This window comes from Gouania willdenowi, chromosome 22 (assembly GCF_900634775.1).
Source record: "Gouania willdenowi chromosome 22, fGouWil2.1, whole genome shotgun sequence".
Lineage (NCBI taxonomy): Eukaryota > Metazoa > Chordata > Actinopteri > Blenniiformes > Gobiesocidae > Gouania > Gouania willdenowi.
The window spans coordinates 29,421,767-29,443,744 of NC_041065.1; the positions used below are offsets into that span (position 1 = coordinate 29,421,767).

The 21,978-nt window shown below is 36.8% G+C and overlaps 1 protein-coding gene across 4 annotated transcripts in view; it reads left to right on the forward strand.

The window, feature by feature from the left end:
- myo6b (myosin VIb) overlaps window positions 1-21,681 on the forward strand; it is a 76,150-nt gene extending 54,469 nt beyond the window's left edge. For 2 of the 4 annotated variants that reach the window (XM_028438963.1, XM_028438964.1), the window contains 10 exons: window positions 1,710-1,800; window positions 3,860-4,010; window positions 7,600-7,808; window positions 7,890-7,968; window positions 12,628-12,788; window positions 12,862-12,912; window positions 17,575-17,678; window positions 19,924-20,058; window positions 20,158-20,376; window positions 21,113-21,681. In XM_028438963.1, coding sequence (XP_028294764.1) covers window positions 1,710-1,800; window positions 3,860-4,010; window positions 7,600-7,808; window positions 7,890-7,968; window positions 12,628-12,788; window positions 12,862-12,912; window positions 17,575-17,678; window positions 19,924-20,058; window positions 20,158-20,376; window positions 21,113-21,312 — 1,400 coding nt within the window. In that variant the 3' untranslated portion in view covers window positions 21,313-21,681. The remainder of the gene's footprint in view (window positions 1-1,709; window positions 1,801-3,859; window positions 4,011-7,599; window positions 7,809-7,889; window positions 7,969-12,627; window positions 12,789-12,861; window positions 12,913-17,574; window positions 17,679-19,923; window positions 20,059-20,157; window positions 20,377-21,112) is intronic. The other 2 variants (XM_028438965.1, XM_028438966.1) reach the window with 1 other exon arrangement.
- Window positions 21,682-21,978: the final 297 nt, after the last annotated feature.

A 21,978-nucleotide genomic window follows, 5' to 3' on the forward strand; every position in this document is an offset into this window, starting at 1 on the left:
CCAGGAACCTCCCAGATTTTTCTTTAAGTTGTTCAATATTTTCTCTGGTGTAATATAATACAACGCCTCATTCAACGACATATTATATTATAGATGAGCAACACTTTTCCATTTTAGGGCAATACACCTAATCGCACCTATCAAAGCCATTTGAACAAAGTTAAAGCAAACACTAAATCAATTACTTTCCCAATCGTATTCTTAATAGTTTTCCAAAAACAATTTGAAAGGGAGCACGAGCAGAAAATATTAACAAGAGACCCAATCTCTGTTTTACATTTAGGGCATGGTAGCGAGGATTCAGGATTCATTTTCTTTAGACACTGGTTTATAATATATTCAATGAATTAAATTATAATAATGTTGTATGTGGTGATAAGAGAATAAGATATACATTTTGGGTCAAGCTGTGCTTCTTTGCACTGATTAGTTCGAGAATTGAGTGTTTGTTCTGTTTTTTGTTTTCCTGAATACTAGTGAATAGAAATTCAAATTAAAAGATTTCAACATTTTTAGTATGAAATATCATATACGTATGTAAGATGTAAGATATCATATTCAAAAAGATATATGTTTGAAGTTTTACATTATAATGTTTTGGTTTTTTTGCTTATTTTGAATTGCTTTATAATGTTTTGTTTCATTACTAGGGATGTCCCGATACAACTTTTTCATTTCCGATATGATACCAATATTGCAGCCTTGCGCATTGGCCGATACCGATATTGATTCGATATCAGAAATAATCATACATACTTTTTCTCTCTCTCTCTCTCTCTCTCTCTCTCTCTCTCGAATAAAAAAATAAAAACTATATAATTACTTATTTTGTATTGTGGAATGTTAGAAAAGTCTTGATCAAGTAATGAGACCAATAGTCAGCAACAGTAGGTATGAGAAAAACTGACCCATTTATTATTAACCAACCAGCAACATTATATCTACAGTATTCTACAATTGAATAAAATAAAGTAAAAATTAATTAAAAAAATCAGAAATTTGAATCTGATAGCCGATATTTGTTTTCGGGCTGATATCGGACCGATATCCATATCGGATTGGGACACCTCTATTATATAAGTACTGTATATATTATGTAAGAGATCATATTCAAAAAAGATACAGTATATGTATGAAGCTTTACGTGTTTTTGTTTTGCTTATTTTGAATTGCTTTATAATGTTTTGTTTCATTACTGCTGTATTTATCATAATTCTGCTACGTTTTACCCAAATACGTTTTCCTTTCCATCTGAATATGACAAGAAGCAATGGGCAATGACGTGAAAACGTCTCTAAAAGCAGTTCCTTGTACCATTCCACTTAACGCCAAGTTACTGATTTTCACTGTGTAATTTAGCTTAAATGAAATGACATCACAACCGTAACAGAGCGCTGCCTCTGCTGCTTCACATTAGTGAGCCAAGGAAATATTTGTGCACACTCATGGATCCTAATTAGGATTTGATTTCTACATTTAATCATATTATCGCTGAGAGTTTGTACGTATAGTGTCAGATATAAAACAATCCCTCCCAGCACAGCACATTTATTAGACACCTTTCCAACAGCTAAGCCACAGTTTGAGTCTACGATGAATTTGTCTTGGTTAATTCTAACCAAGAATAACCTGAAACTGTGAGTTTAAAATGTGTTACTTAGTTTTTAACAGGTTTTTTTTTTTTTTTTTGTCAACATTTTTTGTGCTAGTGAGAAACAAGATGAGCTACAGAGCCGTGGCCTGCATCAAGATTCAGAAGACGGTTCGCATGTGGTTGTGTAAGAAGAAGCATAAGCCACGGTGGGTGCAACTTCACATCTGTGCAACAAAAAACAAACCCTATTGGCATCATCCAGAGGTGGCAAAAGTATGGATACGTGAATAAAAAGGACTCTGGTAAAAGTAAAAGTATTGAAGTTGATCCCTTACTTGAGTAAAAGTAAAAAAGCACATGCTACTAAATGTACTTAAGTGAAAAAGTAAAAAGTAAAACATATGTTCCTTCAATAATAAGACAGGGTTTTTAAACCAGCAAATTCCATCTATATTTTAAGAGCTTGTGTTGAAAACTGGTTCATTTAGTACTTATAATAGATACAATTTGTAGATAAAATGTTTAAAAAAAAAAAAAAAAAAAAAAAAAAGTGCAAATGCTCAATAAAACCCATGCAGAGCAGCTTTGAGTTTAACATTTTTAATTAACTGGTACATGGAAATAAATGAAATCTGTTTCCCTTTATAAACGCCTGGAGAATTTAGCACTCATTAAGGATCAAATTTGTAAATAATACATTTTTAAAAACTTTTTAACCATAAAACTAAGGGACCTGCCTCACAGAAAGAAAGCTCAAACTAAGGTTGTAAAAAAAAAACAAGCTCATTTTTAAAATATAAGGAGTAAAAACTACAGATATTTGTTTAAAAAAGTAAGGAGTAAAAGTAAAAAGTCGCCAAAAAAATAAACACTCAAGTAAAGTACAGATACAAGAAAAAACTACTTGAGTACAAAGTATTTGTACTTCGTTACTTGTCACCTCTGGCATTATTAAAGTGTCTCTATTCATCTTTGCACTTTTGAACCGTTTCCCTTCACCGCACTATGTGCACTTTATTTAACAGATTCACGCTTGGCGGGGTTGATGGTTTTTGCCACATCACGTATTTATGATTTCATATCAGTCTCTGATGTCCTCTATTGTAAAGGAGAAAACGGAAAGTCTCACTTGAGTAATGTGACATGTCTAGTTTTCAAGGCTTATTTTTGGGGAAAATGGTTAGAGCAGGGGGTGTCCAACTCATTTTAGCCAAATACAAACCAGTTTGATCTCAAGTGGGCCACAAATTTTATGCAGGAAAACGAGTAATTTTGACATTATTGCACTTCTACATATGCATAAAATATGAAATATGGAAGAAACCGACCATATCAAAGCAGTAAGTGATAAATATTAGTCCCAAAAGGATCTTCACTTTAAATTTGCTCCATTTTGTGACCAATTTCTATTAAATTAAGGTAAATCTTGTCTCATAATTTGAGGAAAATTGAAGGATTTTGTAAGAATTTTGAATTTTTTCAACAGTTTAACATTAAAAATGACTGCAATCATTCAATATAAGCACAGAGAAAACTGTAAGTCCTTTCAAATATTGTTTGAGTTTCATTTACACAATGATTCTTGTTTTCTCTGTCATTTTAATTTTCTCCTGTGGGCCGAACTGGATGCTCCAAAGGGCCTGATTTGCCCCCCGGGCCATGAGTTTGACACTAATGGGTTAGAGTATTAAAAAGGTAGATTTGGACTTCGAGGTGACAAAACATGCAGTCTCAGGTAGTTTTTGGCTGGGTTGGCATCAATTATGATTGTAATCACTTAATTGGTAATTAATTACAATTAAGATGTAATTATAATTGAAGTAAATCTGCTTAAGATTATGATTTGAGACATGGGTCAAAACTGAACCGTTATCATTAGAGATGCTAACAGAAAGCTAACACGTGAGAAAGGTTATGTTTTATTGTCTCATTTATTAAAGGCTCAGAAATTGTAATTTGTTGTAATTAAGAATGTAATTGTTATTGGTTTTCAGGGGGAAAATGATAACTATAATTTAAATTGTAATTGGAGAAAATGCCTGTCAATGTAATTGTAGTTGAGTTGTAATCAAACATGGATATTTAAAAAGGTAATTGTATTTTAAAAATGTGATTTACCCCAACCCTGGTTGTTGGTCCAATTTTTCTTGCTCAAGCATTGTAGATTATATGAATGTTTGTTGTTTTTTTTTTGTTTTTTTTGTTTTTTTGTTTCTGTTAATCATTTATTTAAACTCTTATCAAAACTTATCTCCTCTTTCACAGAATTGACGGCGCGGTTAAGGTCGGAAATTTGAAAAAACACATGGAAAGATTCAACGAGGTTGTGAGCGGGCTGAAGGAAGGTAAACAAGAGATGTCCAAACGAGTTAAGGAGCTGGCTGCCTCCATAGACGCACTGTTAGTGAAGATAAAGGTGAGATCATAAAAAACAAAAAACAAAAAAAACTGCACCCTCACTGTTTGGAAAAGGCTGCGCAATCATGATCTGCGACCTGATCTGATCTTCTTCCTTATTAAGTATACTGACAGTATGTGACAGCGTGTGCTTCCAGCAAGCTTCCACACTATGTATAGAAAGGGAGTTTATTCATGTAGTCATCATGTAAAAAAACGACAAAACATGTGATAATATTTCATGATATTAAATCAAAAATGGCACAAGATCTATCGTCGATGGTACCAGTGGCATCGCAATATTGCAACACTGTCAGCCTCTATGTTTGCCTTCTATGTGGCACTTTATATTGGAAAAATATGTCCTATTTATGTTATTATTTATTGTTTACATTTCTATTGAGATAAGAAAGTCACACCCAGAGTAAGTATGTCACTAAGCCCATAGTCAATGCATTTTATTGTCTTTTTATTACCTTTTCAAAATAATGAATTGTATTGTTATCGTAAATCCATTATCGTCTATTGCAGCGTTTCTCAAATGGGGGTACGTGTAACCCTAGGGGTACACAATGGCCCTACAGGGGGTACTTAAGTCTGAGCGTGGAAAGTTAGCAAATAAAAGCATGAAACATATGGGATTTTTAGTTAAAAAATATATTATATGATGATTATGGAAATGATTTTGATTAGAACACACCAGGTAATTATAAAATCTATAGAAATTAAATCTATTTAGGAGTCACTAAATACTGTTAGATTCATTAAAATCACAGTTAACACAAGTGTTAGTGCCAAGTTGGCCACTCCCAGAAAGAAACATTAAAGCAATTAGCAGATGCCTCTGAGGAAGACTGGCAGTTGACAGTCGAAACATGTCGGGCGATCAAAGTAAATTTCTTTAAAAAAATGTCATCGTAAACGGAACCATAACATAATTAAAAAGAAGACAAAATAACTTGTGGAGTTATTACGCATAAGGCAATGGACACATCAAAGTGGTCAGCGGACACCTCTGAGGAAGATTGACAGTTGACAGTCGAAACATGTCGGTAGATCAAAGTAAATTTCCTGAAAGAAGTTGTCATAATAAATGGAACCATAACATAATAAAAAAGAAGACAAAATAACTTGTGGAGTTATTACGCATAAGGCAATGGACACATCAAAGTGGTCAGCGGACACCTCTGAGGAAGATTGACAGTTGACAGTCGAAACATGTCGGTAGATCAAAGTAAATTTCCTGAAAGAAGTTGTCATAATAAATGGAACCATAACATAATAAAAAAGAAGACAAAATAACTTGTGGAGTTATTACGCATAAGGCAATGGACACATCAAAGTGGTCAGCGGACACCTCTGAGGAAGATTGACAGTTCACAGTCGAAACATGTTGAGAGATCAAAGTACATTTCCTGAAAAAAGTTGTCTGAATAAATTAAACCACATTAAAACACCCAATTCAGTTATTTGAAGCATGGGGTGCTTTCTTTATAACTTCAACTAGCAGAATGAGTAAAAAGAAAAAAAAAACGAAAATCACAATTTTTTTCAGAAAACAAAGGTTTTTCAGCTTTTTCTCTGTTTCACTGATGCCGCCACATTACTGGTTTTGCCATGGTGCATCACATTTACCAGTACATGAGGTCAGTTGAGCAAACTAGTAGTCTATCACAGGTGTGGCACTGTCTGAATTTCATTGTGGCAAATAATCACAGTAATATTTAATGGAGATGTATTGCTCACAAAGGAAGGCACTAGATATTTTATAAGATGAGATGAGACAAACAAGTTATGGAGGAGCCTTCCTAATTGCCAAAGTATGATGATCTTAAGTGTTCATTGCTCTTTTCTCAACCATCCAGACAGAATCAATTTTTTCCAATTACCTCAGAAAAAAAAGGAGATGCTAAGACTCCTCTTCAATAGTTTAATTTAGTGGAGCTGCTTTGCTAAATTACCAAACTCTGAAGTGAGTGAAATCCCAGGTTTCCCTCTTCAATAAGCTCCTAGTTATTGCTTGCTCTAGATAGGGCAAATCCTCACAAACATTCATTTGGCACGGCTGCGACGCATGCCTATTCATAGTCAACAAGTCTGTGTGTTTTCCGCAGGTTCCTGTTCATCCAGTCGCTGAGTAGCATTCTCGCTTGTTACCGATGAGTGCCGTTGTGCGTGCGTAGAGCTTTATCTGACGTCTTAATGAATAATACAGGACGATCCAAGGGGCTGTCATTCAAACTGCTAAACGTCGAGGACAGGACCTTGTCATCTCCACTGCCACCGTCCCTGTTAGAGCACTGCACTAATGAATCAATATGGTGACCCCTTCACCCCTAATTCTGCTTAGAGAAACGAGCATTGTGGCTCCTAAGTGACGAGCACTGCTGTGTTTTTTTGCCAATTTATATGTTAAGGTTTTATTTACTTTAACCTTTTTCCAGAAATGTGTCCATTGACTTTCGCATAATAATTCCAGCAAGTTCTTTTTGTCTTCTTTTTGAATAATATGTTGAGGTTTAATTTATTCAAGCTAATGGCATGTTTCGACTGTCAACTGCCAGTCTTCTTCAGAGGCGACCGCTGATCGCTTTGATGTGTCCTTGACTTCCGTGTAATCATTCCAGCAAGTTTTTTTTTTTTTTTAATATGTTAATGTTTCACTTATTCCGACAACTTTTTTCCGGAAATTAACTGATCCCCTGACATGTTTCACGTTTTGACCATCAACTGCCAGTCTTCTTCAGAAGCATCTGATGATCGCTTTGATGTGTCCTTTGACTTCCGCGTAATAATTTCAGCAAGTTCTTTTTGGTTAATATATTAAAGTCAGATTTATTCGGACAACTTCTTTTCAGTAAATTTACTTTGATCTCCTGACATGTTTTGACTGTCAACTGCCAGTCTTCTTCAGAGGTGTAAGTCAATCGTATTGATGTGTCCTTGATTTCCGCGTAATAATTCCAGCAAGTTCTTTTTGAATAATATGTTAAGGGTTTATTTATTCAGACAACTTTTTTCAGGACAGTTACTTTGATCTCCTGAGATATTTCGACTGTCATCTTCAAGTCTTCTTCAGAGGCATCTGCTAATCGCTTTGAGGTGTCCTTTGACTCCCGCGTAATAATTCCAGCAAGTGTTCTTTGTCTTCTTTTTGAATAATATGCTAATATTTCATTTATTCAGACAACTTTTTTTCAGAAAATTTACTTTGATCTCTTGACCTGTGTCGACTCTCAACTGCCAGTCTTCTTCAGAGGCATCTGCTGATCGCTTTGATGTGTCCTTTGACTCCCGCGTAATAATTCCAGCGAGTTCTTTTTGTCTTCTTTTTTAATAATATGTATAGGTTTAATTTATTCAGACAACTTTTTTTTCAGGAAGTGTACTTTGATCTCCAGACATGTTTCAACTACCAACTGCTCGTCTTCTTCAGAGTCGTTTGCTGATCGCTTTAATGTGTCCTTTGACTTCCGAGTAATAATTCCAGAAAGTTGCCACTTTATGTCAACAAAAACAACAGCGAATGCTCGATTAGTCACATAAAGTGTCAGTTATTTTCCTTCTCTCTGTGTCTGACCTAAAAACTGTGTTTATTTGAACCACAGACCACAGCGATGACCTGGAAAGAGATTGACGCAGAGTACCAGATGCTGGTGAAGCGCTCAGAGGAGCTTCTTTCCTCCATGCAAAAGAAGAAGCAAGAGGAGGAAGAGAGGGAGAGGCTGAACGACATCGAGGAGGAGATGGAGAGAGAGAAACAGAGGAGGGAGAAGGAAGAGCAACGGCGCAAACAAGAGGAAGAGGACAGACGACTGTAAGTGATGCACGAAGTACAAATGTGAGTCGAATAGGTGTGACTATATGTGACTCTCACATTGGGCTTGTGATGTTTCAGGAAAGCTGAGATGGAGCTCAAAAGGAAGAAGGAGGAGGAGGACAGAAATAAAAGAAAGGAGGAGGATAAAGTTATGCAGGTCGGGAAGTTAAAGCAGTCAGATACTTTTAAACCCTTCGCAAATACCTCCACAGATCAATCTCAGGGAGGGTGAGACATCCCACACGACCAATTTAGGTTGGAAAGTAGAAAACTTCCAATACTCCCACTGAAAGCTGGCTAATCTGCAGAGGCAGATCATTTGGATGCTGCTTTTTGTCACAATAATAGATTGCCCTCCTTATCAAGAAAGAAGGGAGCTGCGTTAGCTCTGTGTGCGTTATTCAAGAAGACAATTCTGGCATATATACACATATATATGTATTAGAAAGCACTCCACATATTCTACTTTGTTATTCTCAGAAGCAAAGTAATGAGAAGATGTCATATTAGCATTTTGAATGACTTTAAAACAGCATAAAGATATGGACTTAGTCTAGGCCTCATCGATCATTAAATCAAAGAGTATTTGGTCTAAAAAAAAATGATGTAAAAGGTTGAAATTGTCACTCGACAGTTTGTCTTGATCTCCATCATAAACACTGTGTTGAAAAACTTTCACGTATTGCATTGTGGGATGTGCAGTCCCATAGATGGATGCATGAAAGTGTTTTCTCTTCATTCTTACTGTGATTTTTTGTGTTTGCCGCCAAAAACTCTGCCAAAGTGACTTCCCAACACATTTCTGGTGTTTTCACTGAAAGTTGTCACAAAACAATGGTTGTTTGTTTATTTTTGTGATTTACATAGAATGATCCAAATCTAGACTACATTTATTGTCTCGCGGAGTGAGGTGATATCACCGGGAATACCGGTGAACAAAACACTGTCTTCCTCATCTGTCAAAGAAACATGTCAATGCATCCGTCTACGAGACTCCACATTAGAGGTTAACTCGGGCCCAAAAAATACAGCCGACCCGACCCGCATGCATAAAGCCCGACCCGACCCGAGCCCGACACATTAACTTAAATTATAGGCCCGATGCCGGTAGATTAGTAGCGCGGTGCCTCGCACAGCGAGGGGAGCGCACACACACACTCACAGCAGCCCAACAGGTACTGTAATGATGTGACTCGAGCCGTTATCACAGTTTTACAGGCTTTAATGGAGGTCGTAGTAACACGCCAAAAATAAACAAACACACAAAAAAACGTCTTACACCATCATACACTCACACTACCGTGAGAACATAATTGTTAACTCTTTTCCCCGCTTACGCCCGCCCTTTCCCCAGCCTCCCAGCCAATCAACACTCAGAACACATGTAAACAAAGACACACATTGACAGAGAAAGCTGCACGTAAACATGACGCCTTCTCGGCCATGGGAGATCTCAACATCAGTTAACCACTGAATACACACAAGTGGACCAGAACATAGAACCTAGTCCGTTAAAGTATGCAGACCAGAACGGGAGGCCCGTGTGTGGAGCGCAGACCTGACTGAAGCACCAATCATATTTGTTCCCTCGCTCCAGCAGCAAGTGAGGAATGAGCAAAATCAGCAAATAATATTCAGTGAATGTGAACGCTGAACAACTAAACGCAACACAACGCCGTCAATATCCCGTCCCACTACTAGCAGAAATCACTTTAGAAATGATACCACAACAATATAGAAGTATTTTTGTGTTTAATAAAAAATAAAAAAAAAGGTTAAAATGAAGCCCAGCCTGACAGCAGAACGAGAAAATGAGGCCCAAGCCTGGCCTGAACTCGGGTTGGGCTCGGACCATAAATCTAAACTCTACTCCACCTCCCACAGTACAATGCACAACACTTTCCCGGCAACATCGATAACAGAGTTTATAGCAGACATAAAAATTAATTTTCGAGCTACATTTTCAAGCTTTTACATAGGTTTTTTGCAGCACTTAATCCTTGATTTATTCATATATGAGGCCTCGGTTACATGATGTTTTTTTTTTTTGGAATTAATTATTCAGAATTCATTATTCTGATTTAATGATTCAGAATTAATTACTCTGAACTAATTATTCTGATTTAATTATTCTGAATTAATCATTCAGATTCAATTATTTGGAATTAATTATTCGGAATTCAAGTGTTCTGCTTCGTGTTGACATGGAAAGAGTAAGCCCAAATTGATGTTTATATGGAAACACATTTATTTGCCTTTATTCAATTCTGCTTTAGGTCTGGGGGTTGGGAAGGGTTCTGATTGGACAGGGGAGAATGAAACCTAGAAGACCACATAAGTACTATTTTCACTTTTATTTTTACTGTAGTTTTCAAGCAGCAGCTCAACAATAACATACGGTTTCACTTTCACTTTTTTATGTTTTTAAAGAGGATTTAACTTTTATTCTGATTTAAAGGAGTGTCTTTATCTGACGGGGAAAAAATGGTCTTTGTTTGTTTGGAGTGAGTGTTTTTTTTGTTTTGCAGCACCATTCTGATCTATTAGACAACACATGAGACTTAAAAAATGCCAAACCAACCATTAGAAATAACTGGACCAGGTGTCATTTTCTAGCCTTAGTCGCTTTTGTTTGTCTTTTTACCCAATTTCTAATGCAGTGCTCTGTGTCCTACCTCATCGTGTCTACAGTTCATCAGTATTCAGCTCGTGTCACTCACCTAAAGCTACGCAGATATTTTTGTCTGTTCTTTTTCCTACTGTACGTTTCTCCTTCTCTCACCTTTGACTCACTGCCAAAACTGTTTGCATACATTTAAGCCTGATGCCGCCAAGCTGTCAGAGGCCATATGTGTAAGGAAGGAGACACAGGACTTTGCTTACTAAGGACTCAGAGCTTGAACGTATATGAGAAAAGCATCAGCCACAATTATAAAACCGCTGAGAATTAAAATTCAGCTCAGTTTTACATTGTTCGTATTTGTAAACATCAACGTGTGTCTATAATTTGAAGTTAAAGTGATGAGAGTTTGACCTTTGCCTGATACAGTAGAGTCACGGTTCTAATGCGTCACTCTGGTAGGTGTAATAATGCTGCTTTAAGAAGACTATCCTCCACCATGAATAATTCATCTCATTCTCACCTGAGGAGGTATTCATTTTAAAAGCTCCTCAGAGAAAAGGATCCATTGTGGACTTCATTACTAGGTTTCTTTAACAAGACAGGTTATGAATATATACGGTATATATATATATATATATATATATGGTGCACTATATATGATTAGACTGACCATTTATATGCTAATGTTCCCTGGAAGCTCATTACTGTTGGAGAAAGAAAAAAAGAAAACTATTTTTTTAATTTGGTTTGAGCATCTCGAGAGATTGTTGTTGTTTATTTATGGTCTATACTCCTTTGCAATTTTTACCTCCAACAAAGAGGTTGCGATTTTACGTTTATTATATATTTGTTTGTTTAACTCTAAAACGAATGAACAGATTTTGTTGAAATTTTCAAGAAAATTTCCAAAATTTCCAGTTAAAGTTTAATACCCCTGTTTAACAAAATAACTGTAACCACACTGACACCCCCCTCCCAACCCAGTTCTCAATTGTCATTTGCATATTTGTAGTTTTTCTTTCTTTCTAATTTATTTATGTGCTACATTTTGCACTCGTATCCTATGTTAGTATTTATTTTTGTTCTTCCTATACTCTGTTGCTGCCAATGATAATTCCCCCTCTGGGGATCAATAAAGTCCTATTCTGTTCTATTCTATTTTATTCTATTAATTTCTAAAATGGTTTAAGGTTAAAAAATGGAAAAAAATCTTCATTATTGGCTAAATTTCATAAGTTCATATCTTTCACTCCACCAAATTTCATCCACATTGGATCCGGATTGAATATGTGAAACTGCTATGACGTGCATTTGTGTATAAGATAGTTTTGTTGATTGATTCTTGACAGTTTTGTTCATAGAAATCTCCATTACCAATATATATTATCAAAATCTGAAATCCACTTTGCACTAAGGCGGCAAATGATTCCTAATTCGATATTGATATCGGATATCGGTCAGATATCAGCAAAAAAACATTATTGGAACATATCGGCCCGCATCTAAAACCTCTGATATCAGCATTCCAATACATCATTTGTTTTTATTGGATTTCTTTAGGTTTTTATGGTATTTTATTCAAATATAGAATATTCGGTAACACTTTGCTTCAAGGTTTATAATTAAGGCTGACATTACGCTGTCATTAGCATGAATAAGGTGTCATGAAAGCTGTCATTAAGTGTCGTTTGCCAAATTATTACACCTTTGGAGCTATGTTGGCATATTTTGGGTTAGATGGAGGGATCTCGTGGGGTTAGATAGGGCTAAGGGTTAGGGTAACGAACGACACTTAATGACAGCCTTCAACACACCTTATTCATGCTAATGACAGCTTAATGTCATTTTTCAGATTAGTTAATAATAAATGGGTCACCGTTTCTTATCCCCACTGTTGCTGACTATTTTTCTCTTTTTGAGTAATATCACTTGATCTAACATTTCACACTACAAAACAAGTCATAAGTGTATGATTCTTGCTGGCATCTTATTAGATTGATATTGGTATTGGTGAATACCCATGGCTGTACCATCGGTATATCGTATCACAAGTGAAAAAGGTATATAGGGACAGCCCTGGTTTACACACAGAGAATGAGGTGTTTGAATGTGACCGGTTGTGCTGAGGATGTAGAGTTTGATCCCCCGTCAGAATCAGAGCTGTGATGTGTTGCTGTGTGGCTGCGTTCACAGGCTGAGATTGAAATCCAGTTGGCTCTGGAACGTGAGGAACAGGCCCAGAACGCCACCATCATGGAGCAGGAGAGGAGGGACCGAGAGTTAGCCATGAGGATTGCTCAGAGTGAGGCTGAGCTCATCACTGACGAAGGCCAGACGGACGCTAGCCTGCGCAGGTACACACACGCTCACCCTTTGCACCATGGCAGTGTGCTTTCATTCATGTGTAACTGTTGCTGTGTTCTCCAGTGTTGAGTCTTTTTCAGGGCTTCCTATCTCTTCATCCTCAGCCAGAGCCATGTAAGCCATAAACGCAGCTTTGCCAACGTTAGCCTAACTGTAGCCGTCACTCAGTCCCTCACTGGCTTTAAACCCACCCTGTCCTCAATCATGGGCTGTGTTTCAAAATGTCACACTAACGTATACACTACTAGCACAATGAGTATTTACTGTCTACATTATACCAGGGTTGGGGTTGATTATAATTGTAATTGTATAATTGGTAATTAATTACACTTGTGTCATACCTATAATTGTAATTGAAAAAATCTGTTGTCGTAATTGTAAATTTTATAAAAACTGTCATTTACAATGTAATTCAATTTAAACCTGTAGAACCATGTTACATGTGGCTTACACATACATAGTTAACTATTGAAATATGTTTCATATCCATTTTTCCCACTACCTGTTGGTTCTCTTTACCATTTTTCAAGAAATTGAAATTTAGAGATATACTGACAGAAAAAAGGCTCAATCGCCATTGTGCTACTGACAGAAATTCCTGTTAACTTCAAAACAAAAGCTCTATTTACAAAAGGGTCCAAAAACTAATGGAGGACAAGAAGAGATGCTTTTATTTTGAAAAGGACATGTTTGATTTTTAGCTTGAAGCCGGTCCCAGGATGATTTTACATTCCACTAACAATGCATCATGGGGCAATTGAGTATGTCTAGTGTGCCAATGTGCATACTTAGAAAATGTCTCGATATACAGTATACATCAGGGTATTTCCCGCGTACTCAATCTTTGCATACTATCTAATGTGAACGCACTACACACTCATTTTAACGTCAAACTTAGTATGAGTAGTACGTTAGTATGACATTTCGAACACAGCCATAGTGACGATAAACTCTATGTATGTAATTAAGTTGATTATTTGGTCTGATCATTAGCTGTGAATGATCAGCGAAAAGTTATTCAAAATTGTAATTATTTTTTCTAATTACCTTAGATTATTGTGTTTCTACAAATGGAAATAGATCTGTTGCTGTAGCGAGATAACATCATCGTATCCCAATTTTTTTTTATTAGTTTTCACTTTAACCCAATAAACTCTTCATCACTGAAAGGTTATTAAAAATTGTTTTTCTAAATTAATTTTAGTGGTTTGAAGGACACATTAGCTCCATTCTAATCCCACCTCCAATCATTTGGTTCTTAAGGCTACACACAGAACAAAATGAAACTTTTATTAAACTCTGCTCCAAGCACAAAACTTACTCAAACAGGCAAACCTACAAATAAACCTTTTCCATTCTGACTTATATCACAGCTTTACGGTTTAGCAGACGCTCTTTGTTGGGAAGTGATGGGCTTTAATACAGTTTGAGAAGTGAGCCTGTGATAGTGTCACTATAGACATCCCCTGTATTACCTTTGAGACGTTATTCTCCCAAAACACCAAAATACTCTTTTCCCATTTCGTCTCAGGGATAAGAAAAATGGAATTACGGTTTATACGGCTTCAAAGAAATAATGTAAATGTGTTTTTTTTTTTTTTTTTTTAAATTTAAAACAGTAATTCATCCCATGGTTATTACAGGTTTTATCAACAAGTCCAGGACGTATAGAATAATCTGAGACTTGTTTAGTTTCTACTTTAAAATGCAGTTAAACTTATTTTGTATCACATTATGTATCAACTTGACGGGGTATTAGGGACACATTAAAAAAATAAATAAATCTGAGTACTACGAGTTGAAAATCATAATATTTCAAGAATAAAGTTGTTATTTTATTAGATTAAAGTCGTAGTATTTTGAGATTAAAGTTGTTTTATTTTGAGAATAGCCGTATCTATAAAAACTCGTAATGGGATAGTGCTCAGAATTCCCTGTTGAAGTGAATGCAACTTCTGAAAAATCAGTCTAGTTTTTTTTCTGTGGAATAAATGCAATCGTCTGCAAAGTGGCTTTAAATTCTATATTCTAATATTACATCTTTAATCTAGAAATATTAGGACCAACAATGCTCGCAAAACAGTGCTAAAAAAAGCTATTTTTATATCGATACAAATCTGATATCCAATACATATCCAAACCTTATTTAAAGTTTCTCATGAAATGACAAATTTATTCTCAAAATATTACAACTTTAATCTTAAAATATAACTTTAATCTTGTAAACTTATGATTTTATTAAAATTCGACTTTATTCTCGTAAAATTACTACTTTATACTTAGTAAATTTATTATTACGACTTTAATCTCATAGTGCTCAGATTTTTTTGCATTTTATTGTGGCCCTAATACGCCGTCGTAATGAACTGGTGTTAATGTGGCCAACAATGCTCGCAAAACTACGCTAAAAAAGCTATTTTTATATCGATACATATCCAAACCTTATTTAAAGATTCTCATGAAATTACGACTTTATTATCGAAATATTACGACTTTAATCTTGAAATATTACGACTTTAATCTTGAAATATTATGACTTTAATCTTGAAATATTTTTACTTTATTCTCATAAAATTACAACTTTATACTTATTAACTTTATTATCATGACTTTAATCTCTGTCGTAATGAACAACTGCTGGTTACATGGCCAACAATGCTCACAAAACTACGCAAAAAATGATTTTTTTTTTTTTTATATTGATTCAAATATGATATCCAATACATATTCTAACCTTATTTAAGTTTTTTTTTCGTTGATTTAATACTATAAAATAAATTAAAAAAAACAAAACTGAGGCTATTTATAATTTTTTGGGTGAAAACAGCACAGGTTTACTTAAATTTATGGATTACTGAATATATCTTATTTTGCCTTGTTCATCAAACATTAGCCAGTATAACTTCAATAAAGGGCGGCACATTTTTCCAATATTTTAATTGCTCAAACGAAGAATGCTCAACTTTCACAGATATCAGAAATTTAAGTGAGAAAAAGGTAAATATGGTCATTAATGCTCTCTCCTTGTATTTACACTAAATGAGTAAGAACATTAGAACAGTTCAAAAACTATTCCTTATAATATAAAAAAAATGTCAACATTGTGAAAAAGTGTGCAGCAATTGACTCCATTTTTGGTAACAGATGCCGACAACGTCAATTGGAGCAAAGCAGAAATTTTGTGAACCACCCAAACCTGCATCGAACATCTCCGATAAAAAATTCAAAAAGAAATTTTCAAATTAGTTCTTCATTTAATTTGTTCAATTGTAGAATTTGTGTAATATCGGTATCGTATTGGAAGTAAAAGAGTTGTATGGGGACAGCACTGATTATCAAGGATAGTATCCAGAGAACAAACTAGACTCTTAGTGGCTTCTGAAGCATAATTAGTTCGACTCTCACGCCATAGATTGTAATCTCGTCAGCCTCGATGCTGAGGTCACACGTTCCAGGTGATTTGGGACTATTCCTGTAGGTCACATGACCCACGAGGAGGGAGCAACAAATCCAGCCACGTGTAATGCTTCAGTGCAGTAGAGTAGTACTTTGACGTAGAGGAAAATTCAAACAATTCCAGTCGCTTTCCATCATCATTTTACCTCAAATTGTTTTTCCAATTTCACCATCTGTTAAAAGTAAAGTCCCAGCCTTCGTCTTTCCTCCTCCTCCTCCTCCTCCGTCTTATTCCGTCCTTGTTTCTCCTCCACTCTTTCACAAGTGCACACTCGCTGGGCTCTCCTGCAGAATAACAATGATTCTGTATGATTATAATCTTTCCAGTCAGCATGAATTATAAATGGTAATGATAATATAATGATTCATGGATCAGGAATCCTCTTCTCGGAGATAATCACTGCCGTGCCAACTGTAAATAGGGGAGGCAAATCCTCCGTACTATTGAATTAGCAGCCTCGTCTCCGCAGGGAAGCCACAGACAAGAGCTCATCGCTCTGCTAAGTATATAATAGACCATCAGTCGTATTTACTCTAACATGGATTTATTACATTCATATACCAGCATGTTTTTTTTTTTTTATTTGTTTTCCTATTTTTCTTTTTCTTCAACCAATTGTGTTTTATTTATTATTTGATACTTTTATTTTTAAGGAAATCTTTTGGGATTGTTTGTAAGAAATTTGCAGGATTTTGATACATTTTTGAGTTCTTCCACAATTTGATATGAAAAATGACTGCTGTCATGTATTAAAAGCAGAGGAAAATTGACTGGAGGAGTTCAAGTACCTCAGGGTCTTGTTCACGAGTGAGGGAAAGATGGAGCGAGAGGTTGACAGGCGGATTGGTGCGGCGTTTGCACCGATCCGTCGTGGTGAAAAGGAAGCTGAGCCAAAAGGCAAAGCTCTCGATTTGCCTGTCAATCTACATCCCTACCCTCACCTGTGGTCATGAGCTTTGGGTCATGATTGAAAGAACAAGATCGCGGGTACAAACGGCCGAAATGACCTTCGTAGGGTGGGTGGGCTTTCTGAATGAGGCTAAAGGAATGTACTGTATATCACTATATCATTTTTTCATAATACTGCCCCTTTAATGTAATTATAAATTCACCAAAATTGTATTTAGGTTTGAACTTAACTGAACTTTGAATCATAATTACAGTCAAAATCATCACACTATCAATCTCTCGCCCCCCCGCCCCACCCCACTGTTTCCTGTTACGTCTGCTGAACACCCTCCTTCTGTTTTCTCATCTTTTTTTTTTTTTTCACGTCCTTTTTTCTCTCTCACCCACCTTCATCTGTTCCTTTGCTCTAGGGGTCCTCAGGTGCAGGCAACCAAAGCTGCTGCCGGTGTGAAAAAGTATGACCTCAGCAAGTGGAAATACGCTGAGCTGCGAGATGTCATCAACACCTCATGTGGTGAGAAGCTCCTCAGTGACTCCATCTCATTACAGAAATGTTTTAGAACAGAGCAGACGGCTCCATGTGGACGACTCGGGGTGGAAATGTCAACAGGTTTTTAATGATTTTCAACCAGCTCTGCTCACTTTACAGAGGGAGGAAGTTTTCACATGTTTTGGCTTATTGTTACCACGGAGTTCAAACAAGTATCTGTACTGTCTCCTTTTGAAATTCTCTATCTTTTACAACCATCCAGCTTTTGTAGACCTGACTGATCAACTATGACAGTTATCAGCTGTTCCCTGTGAGCTCACTAACTCTGGAAATAGGGCCGGACAATATGGACCAAAATTAATATCTCAATATTTTTTTTCTCAAAATGCGAATATTCAATATAAATCTTGATATTTTTAACACAATAAAATTTGCCAGAAAGACATTTCTGGGTTAAATTTTGTGATGAAAAATGCTACACAGGCACGTTTATTAACTCATTCACTGCCAGCCCTTTTCACAGCAGCCAACCCCATATTGCCAGGCATTTTAGATGATTTTCACTGAATTTTTAAGACCCACACAATATTTTGCACTATGACAATCTGAAATCTGATTCTGAAAGATTAGACTCTCCATGTTCATCAGAAAAAAATTTGTTTTGTTCCTAGCTTGTTTTGTTCTTCTGTAATCAGCAGTTGAATAGAGGCAAGTTTCACACAAATCGCCAGTTTATGACAAAAAGCTGAGAAAAACAGCTTTTTCTGGAAAAATCTATTAGTGACTTTGAAGCATTTTTTTTAACATTGGTTTCCTTCTACAAAAACAAAACTGAGACCAGGCTTTTGATGCAACATTATTATTTTGCTATCTATGTCAGAGTTGAATGGTTTTCTCACTGTATTTTGGCCGTCCTCCAAGTCTTTCCCCCGTCATTCTCCACACACGCAACTTCCTCCTCACCCTGGACATGCCAAGTGTCACCGCTTGCCCCGTTTTTTGCTCGTTTTCTCTCACCATTGCCACACTCTCAATAGTCCACTTAGTTCTACACATGCTCTGGTCGAGTGTGTGCTGCTGGAAACTTCAGCATCAACTCTCTTAGCGCCATTTTCTGTCTCTGTCTCTGCCCATCACGGGTGATCTCTCATGCAAAGGTGCGCTGCTGCCACTGACATGGCACCAGTTGGTCACTACATCATGGTACAAGTTAGATATTCACAGGAGAGCTTCTTCACGCTGTCTCCTAGCAACCCCATCCAAAAAACACAACGTCTCTAGACGTCTTTGGCAGTCAATTAGTTTAACGGCTGCACAATATATGCCACTTTTGGCTTTTTCTCTTCCAAGGGACCTCCAAACTTTCCAAAGTCCCTCCCTCAGAGGAGCAAACAAGCTAACTTTAGTTTGACAGCAACATCACAGTAATATAACATGCACTGTTGAAAGCTTATTACTGCAGTGCTTCTCTCTCTTCATGTGCACACACCTCAGCAGCAGCAACACAGTGTCACTTACAGCAGCCACACGGAGGCTGCGGCGCACACACAAACAACACATGCACCACAGAGTTCTAGTGTAACAATTGCAAATCAAACAATGTCAATCAAACAGCAGTAATTAACTTTCAAGCAGAACAGTCACCAATTCCATCTTCTACTCCTCCAGACCATACACTGTAAAAAAGATGGCGCTCCAGCCCGGGAAAGGGGCGGGGCCTGTGAGCAACACCTGTGAGACAGTCCATCAAACACAAACCTGGCTCTGATTGGTTCTTTTTGCTCGGTCGCGTTGCATTCTGACAGTCTGCCAAAGACTGCAGGAACAGCAGGGGGCGGGACTCAATGAGTCTGTTTTTTTCACACAATCTACCAGTTTGATGTAAAGCTGTCCTTACATTGTGACAGCTTTAGCTAATATGACAAAACTTTTATAAGAGTTGCAGACTGCACCTTTAAAGGACTATTTGGGACTTCTTTATCTGCTCATCATTGTTTCCTTTGTATTGTTAGTTTCAGAGTCTATTATTGTCTGAGGATGGTAAAACAAGTTATTTTATGTTTATTTTTTCTCTCTTTTTTCCTTTTTTCTTTCAATTAAAAAAACAACAAAAAAACAACTTATTTTACATTATATAATAACTACCTGCTCTTGTGTGACCCTGAACACAAAATGAGGCGAAACGTTAGTTTTTGCGACTCAAGCATCACTTTGGACTTGTTTTGTCTTTTGTTTTTGTGCTGATTGTGTTTTTCGTGTCTGTGAGCAGACATTGATCTGCTGGCGGCCTGCAGAGAGGAGTTCCACCGTCGTCTGAAGGTGTATCACGCCTGGAAGTCCAAGAACAAGAAACGTAATGATGATGGCAGCGATCAAAGGGCTCCCAAGTGCATCACCGATTATGGTAATTGACTTTTCCGACGCAGCTGAGCACATAAGCTGTGCCAAAACAACCAGAGTTCTCTACAACATGCTTCTGTTTGTCACTTCTTCACTACTGCAGCTGAACAGAACCCGGCTCCTCCAATGACAGCCCAGCATCAGGAGGTGGCCATGAACCGCCAGCAACGTTATTTTCGCATTCCTTTCATACGACCAGCGGACCAGTACAAAGACCCTCAGAACAAGAAGAAAGGCTGGTGGTACGCCCACTTTGATGGGCCGTGGATAGCTCGACAGATGGAGCTCCACCCAGACAAACGACCAATTGTGTTGGTCGCAGGTGAGTCAAAGGTTTGGTCTTCCTCTCACTAAATATTTGTTTACTAAATGCTTGTTTTATTGGTAAACTTCAACCAGTGTTGGGTTCAAATACATTTTTCAACTACCCCTTCATTTATCCATATTCAATGACAACACACATTATCCTAGCGTCAGCAATAGCCTAGCATTAGCATTAACCTAATGTAAACATTAGCCTAGCGTTAACATTACCCTAGCATTAGTCTAATGTTAACATTAACCTAGCGTTAGCATTAACCTAACGCTAACATGAGCCTAAAGTTAACATTAACCTAGCGTTAGCATTAACCTAACGTTAACATTAGCCTAGCATTAACATTAGCCTAGCATTCGCATTTGCCTAACATTCGCATTTGCCTAACATTAACATTAACCTAGCGTTAGCATTACCCTAGCGTTAACATTAACCTAGCAATCGCAATAGCCTAGTGTTAGCATTAACCTAACATTAACGTTAACCTGGCGTTAACCGCAGCATTAGCCTAACTTTAGCAATAGCCTAGCAATCGCATTAGCCTAGCAATAGCATTAACCTAGCAATTGCAAAACATTAGCAATAACCTAGCAATTGTATTCCCCTTGCATTGAAAGGATACGAAACTATCAGGCATGCTAAATGATTGGGCACCAACTGTACATTCATTAGCCGGGAAAATACAGTATTTGTTTTCAAAACACTTGTTTTGTTGGTAAACGTCAACGTTTGGACTTGTTAGGTAAAGACGACATGGAAATGTGTGAGCTGAGTCTGGAGGAAACCGGTTTGACCAGGAAGCGAGGCGCGGAGATCCTCCCCCGGCAGTTTGAGGAGATCTGGGAGCGCTGTGATGGGATTCAGTACCTGAAGAAGGCCATTGAGAACAAGCAGGCCCGCCCCACCTACGCCACGGCCATGCTTCAGAACCTCCTCAAGTGAACCGCAGCTTTATTAGATAAGCAGTGAAACCTGTGATGCTCGTATCCACCCAACTGTTCTTTTTTCTTCTTTTTTATATTTGCAGTGTCACACCTCAGCGAGGCAGCGTTTGACTTTAATGTTTTCTTCTAAATATTTTTCTGAGTGAAATATCTCAACGTGAGGCCTTAGAATGGAATATTTATGCACAACAAGCCTTGGATAGAAATACACCTGATACCTTAACGTTTGTCTGCTTTACAGACACACATTAAATGTCTTTGTCGTAGAGTTTTACTTGGTGTGGAAATATTATGTATTTTCTTTACTTCATGCTAAAAACAAGTTAATTTATGGCAGCTTACAGGAAACAAAACATAAATAAATGAATGGATGCAATAACGAATCAAAAATTCACAATTAATATTTCATTATTTTCATAAAAATGTGAAAGTTTGGTTTCCGACCAAAGAATTTCAGCATAAATAAAAATCACTTGTAGTTTAAATACAGCCCCAAGTCTTTATTGACCATTGTAAATGTTCATTCTGTCGACTCTTAACATCTTTCTTTTTTTTTTTTTACATTATTTGTTATGGGAGAAAAAAAAAAACATTCCTTGTTTGCAGTTTGTGAGTTTGTTTTACAGACTATAATAATGTCCAGTAAAAACAATAATAATAATAA